Source organism: Oryzias melastigma, linkage group LG5 (assembly GCF_002922805.2).
Source record: "Oryzias melastigma strain HK-1 linkage group LG5, ASM292280v2, whole genome shotgun sequence".
In the NCBI taxonomy this organism is placed as follows: domain Eukaryota; kingdom Metazoa; phylum Chordata; class Actinopteri; order Beloniformes; family Adrianichthyidae; genus Oryzias; species Oryzias melastigma.
This window is the reverse complement of record NC_050516.1, coordinates 27,127,042-27,133,378: the sequence shown is the minus strand read 5'-3', so window position 1 is coordinate 27,133,378 and position 6,337 is coordinate 27,127,042. Positions and strand designations below refer to the sequence as shown.

Below are 6,337 nucleotides of genomic sequence, written 5' to 3'. Positions count from 1 at the left end.
AAAAAAAAAAAAAAAAAGCTATGAATATGTAAGTTGGGGGTATAAGGAAAAATCAATTTGGTGATATATCATGATATTTCATTTGGCAATACTTGTATTGATTTAAAATGCTGACAAGAAAATATTTAAGTGATTATTTGTCTGTTCTTTTCCACCTAAACCTCCCGATCGCTAGTTGGCAGCGCAGCATACTGAGCCTCTTTGAGCAGCTCTACACTGCGACGAAAGCAACAAGATCTCGTGAGAACCAACTTAGCATAAAAGTTCAGTCAACCTTGTGGTTTTTGTTCAATTCAGTTTTATTTATATAGCCCAAAATCACAAAGGAATTTGCCGCATTGTTGCTATGAGACATTTCCTTTTTAGTTTTTACTTGGGATGGGTGCCGAACCAAAACTCTGTGTCACTTTGCTGCAGTATCAGTATACAGTTGCAGTGCTTCATGTTGTGATTCTTAAATATAATGAATTTTACCATTTTGTTACAATGAAAGTTGTATTAATATTCAGGTAGTTTTTTTCCAAGTCATACTCTTAAAAAAAAAAAATGTAAAAAATATGTTCTGATACAGTCTTGGGATATATCGCGATAAGTTTTGTATCATGATACACGTATCGTATTGTGAGACATGTATCGGGATATGTATCGTATCGCCAGACTCTTACTAATACACACCCCTAATAAAAGCTTTTGTGACAAAGTTACTTTCATTAATTTCTATTTTATCACCTTGCCAACACTGGAAAGAGTCTCTGATAGCATAAAACTATTAGGAATAAAGGTATGGGGACAGTTTCATAGCTTACTTAGTCTGCTTTCCTGTGTCCTCTCTGCCAGTCGACCGAGGAACTGCTTGAGTGAAAGGAGGGTGTCAGGGAACACACTCATTTGACTATCAGCTTTCAAGGTTATAGGGAACCTCCGATGTCACGCATCGATTGAACGTGATCAGTGACCTCAGTGTCAAGGCATGCTGATTCATTGAGAAATGGCCGTTTGGTGTGCATTCTCATTAAAACTATGCAGAATCCTACTAATATTTCCTATTTTTTTATTTGGGATTTCATCAGAATGTAAATGGCTTTATAAATCAAATGTATTTTTTTAGCAATTTATTGAAAATTTTGTTTCTAAATCTTGGATAAATTGAATAGAAATTGTGTTTTAAGTTATTGTTGCATGTTATGTGTTCTACCTGCTGAAATGATTTTAGGAAAAAAGTATTAAATGTTAGTAAATTATTGCAATTTTTGGACATGAGAAACAAATACAATCATGTAAGGACTGTTTTTTTCTTTTTTTTATCCTCAATCCACATTTGCCACAAAAACGCTGATTCCATGGGGCTAAGACCTTTTCCCTGTTGCTGCGACGACCAGCTGCTTCTCAAACCTGTGCTTGATTGGCTAAAAAGAAGGCTGGGATGCTTTTGTACTAGAAGGTTCTAAACTGTCCAGAGTGATGTTTGTGTAGCTCAGCTGGGAAGAATTTTATAACGCGTTAAACAGAACAATCCATTCCAGTACGACTGTTCAACTCTACACCATTGGTTGGCGTTTTAAGTCACCACATCCATTCTCCTGATTCAGCATCCTTGTATCTATGCAGTTATATTTCACACTACACAATATGATGAATGAATGAAATGATAACTCAAAGACAAACTAGGAGAGATCAGAAACTATTAACCAAGAAATTGATCCACAGATTCAGTTAAATGTTCTGTCCCGATCTAAAACCAGCAGTTTCACACACTGGAACTTACCTTCAGTGGGTGAGGTTTTGAGTCGTTTGCACAGTCCCTCTACTCCCCCGTAATCTTCTTGGAGCTTGACCACCGCCTCTGTGCCACGCAGTTCCATCAACGAGCGCAGCTCCATGAGCGAGCAGCCAAAGCCTGCTGCATGGTTGCCCTCGTTTCTTTGGTTCTTGGCATAAAAATCGCTATTGGACATGTCCCCCATGATGTCAACTAGTTGAGTCAGTCAGACTGATATTTGTTATTGCTTGTAGAATAAAAAGATTGCACAGCAGAGCTCAGTCCCATCCAAAAGAATCTCCAAAAAATAGGTTTTTAAAAAGCCAAAAATGACCAAAAAAGGAGGAGGAAAAAAAAATTACCCTTGAGGGTTGAAGTCGGCAGACGAAGAAAAAAAGTGGGCAAAAAAATCCTAAGGGAACAGAGTGATGAGTTGCTTCTGTTTAAGTAGCCACAAATATCAGGAATGAAAAAGACAAAATTAAAAAAAAAGCTAAGTCAAGAAGACGAGAAAAAAGAGAAATGGAGCAGGGAGAGAAGAGGGAATGATAAATCACAAGTGGGGAGCATCCAGGTAAGCGTTGGACAGCCCCAGTGGTTAGGTCCTGAGAAGGGTAATAATGGTGGTTTCAAGTCCTGTTGGTCTCAGGCTCACCACGGCTGCCGTCCAGACCCACTCCATGTGTGGCTTCCCATTGCTGCAATTCTGCTCTTGCCTCCTCTGCTTCTCCGTCTCTACATGGTGGTCTTCTCCATCACCGCTACACAGAAAGAGAGAAAGAGAGATGGGGGGGGACAAATTCAGAAGATGAATTTGGAGGAGGAGAGAGGAGCAGGCTGAGAGAGAGCACAGGAATGAGTGTTGCCTTCTTAGGGCAGGAGTGAATGCAGCGGTAGATAGTGCACGGCTGAAGGACAGCCTCTCCTGGCTGCTGCAGTGAGTGTGCCTCTGCTGTCTCTATCTGCTGCTGGTGCCGTTGGTGCCGCTAACCTCATTCTGAGCTCACGCACTATCTGAACGGAGAGAGCGAGGGTAGGAAAAAGAGAAGGAAAGATGAGAGTGCTCGTTTCTGGTGCAGAGCAGAGAGGAGATGTGTGCAGGAGGGAGGCTGGGGCTGCTCTGACGACAAAGCGGAGAGGCTGAACGTAACGCAGTCACAGAGAGGATGGGGCTGAGCTGTGAACCGGTCCCCTGCTATCTCACCAGCTCACCAGCAAGGAAGCTGCCATTGCTTCCTTCAGTAACCAGCCTCATCTGTGCCGTCGTGTTATATCACTGACAGTCTCTTTAGCTTGCTGTCTTGGAATACATTACAAAAAGCCCCGCTTCAGTCTTTACTTCTTTAGGGCTCGTTGTGGCTCAGAAACAATAGGAAGTTCGACTTCAATTCCCAACATGTAGACACTAAAAGACTATAACCTGTTTACACTGTGGAAACACAAAGATCCATTTCTGGAAGCTCAAATTGATTTTCTGCTTGAATGGCTAAGCCATTTATCAGCAGATCAGACCTTCAAAAAGTGATTTTATTTCTCAGTTTCAACCTTGTTAGCATAACGTTTGACTTTGTAGTCAGAGCAGATGGCAAATTACAATATGCAGCATGTAAATGCTCAAAGAGGTGGATTTTTACAGCATCACACGCATGAGGGCAAATGGTCAGTCTGGCTGTTTCAGTCCAGCCAACGATCACTTAAACAGTCAGCCAGTCACACACTGAGAATTTCACCTCCGTCAATTTTATGACCATGACACTTTGCCGCACTTCCAGTAAGGAAGAGCTACCTCACTTGCGGGCAAAAGCTGGGTTCTTACGTCACTCATTATGCACACAACTCATCAATTACGCCTCTGTTCTAAACCAATAGCTGAATCTCCCACCTTTTCTTCTAAGCCAGGGTTCTTAAACTCAATTTAGCTTGGGGGCCACAAAAGGCAGAGTCTGGCTGAGGCTGGGCTGTATGGGGTTCCATTTGTGCCAAAAATATGTCTTTGGTCCATTGTCTAAATCTACTGAACATGTTTATTAAACATGTGTTCATGTCTTTGTACTACTAAGCAATATATTCTGCGTGTCCTGTGAATCAACATGAGCTAACAACATTAGCAACTGTTGCTAAGGATTTTTCTGACGACCAGCAAGCTGAACATCACAAAGCAAATACAAAGCTATCATCAAAGAAGAGTGGACATGCAGAAGATATTGCTTAGAAGACATGAACTTTCATTTTAAGGCTTAGAGGCTGCTAATAACCCGCGGGCCACCAGTTTGAGACCCCTGTTCTAAGCCAATCATATATTTTCTTTTAAATTCATTGACATTTACCTCTTTACATTCTAGACAATGGATGTTAAACTCAATCAAACGGGGCCAAAATCCAAAACACACAGTAGGTTGCGAGCCGAAAAGTGAGATATCATTCCCTTTGCCTGTCTGGGCGGTTTGGGGTGTAAGTGTGGAATTGCCAATGTGTTTTGTTGTCTGGCTCTTTTACTCCTTTTGCCCTTAGTTATCTTATCCTGTTATGTTTAATTCTTTCTGCACCATGAGTGAAAGGGAGAGAGAGGATGATGACACCATGGTGATGTAAAAATGAGTTTAATAAAGAAAGCAAGAACTCATTCTGACTAATCTCTCAGCCTCCATTATCGTAGTGTTGCTTCAGTGTGTTAGAAAGATAACACCAGGCCGTTAATAATAATAATATTAATAGAAAATGGCCTTCACTTTGACACATGTAGATGGTTTTGCTGGCCCTCCTCCATGTGGACCAATGCTTTGCCATGGACTGACCCTCAACCATCGTCAGCATCTAGACCAGGGGTGGGAAACTACGCTCATTAAATTATTTAACCTGGCCCACAAAATTGGAATCAACCCATCTTCTAAATCCGTTTTGTCGCTTTTGGGGAGCCTAACCCAGCCACTTGTAGGCAAAGACAAGGTACACCATGGACAGGTTGCCGATCTGTAGCAGGGCCTCAATCACACACCCATACACACTCACATTCACATCTAAGGACAATTTAGAGTAACCAGTTAACCTATGAAGCATGTTTTTGGACGGTGGGAGGAAGGTGGAGTCTCTGGAGAAAAAAAAGGGAGAACATGCAAACTCCACACATAAAAGTCCTCCCATTGGTGTTTCTGTTTCAGGTCTCCCAGCCGGGACTTGAACCGGGGCCTTCTTTCTATGAGGCAAGAGCGTTAACCAATGTTCCCCCCGTGCAACCCTGGAATAAACTAAATTGATATATCTTGTTAAGGTTCACTGTAATTCTGGTGTCTCCCTATAGATGTGGTACGGCAGCTCTACCGTCACGGACCGCAAACGCCTGCAGAGAGTGGTGAAGGCTGCGTCCAAGATCACCAGGACTCCTCTGCCCTCGCTGCAGAGCATCTACAAGCGCAGGGTCATGAGGAGAGCTGCTTCCATCATTGGAGACCCCACCCACCCCCAACGAGGTCTGTTCAATCTCCTTCCCTCGGGCCGGAGGTACAGGAGCGTGAAATGCAGGACCAGCAGACTCAGGAACTCTTTCTTTCCCTCTGCCATCAGACTCCTTAACAGCTGACAGGAGTCTGCAACAGCAGACTGCACCTTTGCACATCTGGATTATTTATCATATATATATCATTACTGGACTATTCAGCACTATTAATGCACCTTAATAACTGCACATGTACCCCCACTATCCAGTTCTGTCAGCCTCCTTTGCACAATAACCGCTGTAAATTGCACAACTGATTTGTAAATATCTTAGTGACTTACATATGCATAGTTTGTTTATTTCGTATATATACCTTGTTTTCAGTCATCCTGTAAATATCCAAAAAACTTTATATTTTTTTTTATCTTTATGGCATTCAGAGTGAGCTGCAAAGTAAGAATTTCATTGTACAGGGAAACCAGTTTCTTTACTGTACATATGACAATAAACCCTTTGAATCTTGAATCTAGATGGTGCACTACAAATAAAAACTTTGTCTGTATTCATGTGGGTTTGGAATATTTGTTGTTTTCTGATGTTCTCATGTGTTCTCCAGAGTCGGACAGTCATTTTTACAATCATTCCAACACCACACGAATGCAGCACTTCTCTAAATGTGCGTGTTATCTTGAGGGACATCAACCAATTGGTGCAATTGGCTCCAAAATGGGGACATAAGCCACAAATTTTGAAATAAAAACTCCAAAATGTTCTGATTTAAAAGACACATATGAACTTTAAACCAAAATGAAAGCATATTTTTGTCCAGATTCCATGTTATTTCTTTTTCTTATGAGGTGGATTATCACCTTCTGTCACCTACTACCTTCTGTCAAATGTTAAAACTCTGTGGCCCACGAGTCAAAAGGTTTGTCCACTCCTGGTTTAGGCTCTGGTTTGGTTCGAGCTTTTCCCACCAGCATGAAAGACTTCATTGGCCCAGAACCTATAATCTTCAAAAACTATGGACCTATTTCATGCACATCTTTTCTATCACAAATAAACTCTTCCTCATTCACATTCCTAAGATCTCTGCTTATTGAAATGTGTTTTTGTGCTTGGAAAAGCATTTGTATCCTCCAATA

The 6,337-nt window shown here is 41.5% G+C and overlaps 1 protein-coding gene across 14 annotated transcripts in view; it reads right to left on the bottom strand.

Moving 5' to 3' along the window:
• Nucleotides 1-6,337, bottom strand: part of atp2b2 (ATPase plasma membrane Ca2+ transporting 2) — a 139,101-nt gene that overhangs the window by 79,181 nt on the left and 53,583 nt on the right. For 9 of the 14 annotated variants that reach the window (XM_024270880.2, XM_024270879.2, XM_036212007.1 and 6 more), the window contains exon 1: nucleotides 1,766-2,892. In XM_024270880.2, the coding sequence (XP_024126648.1) occupies nucleotides 1,766-1,964 (199 nt within the window). In that variant the 5' untranslated portion in view covers nucleotides 1,965-2,892. Of the gene's footprint in view, nucleotides 1-1,765; nucleotides 2,893-6,337 lie in introns of those variants that run through there. The other 5 variants (XM_024270875.2, XM_024270876.1, XM_036212008.1 and 2 more) reach the window with 2 other exon arrangements.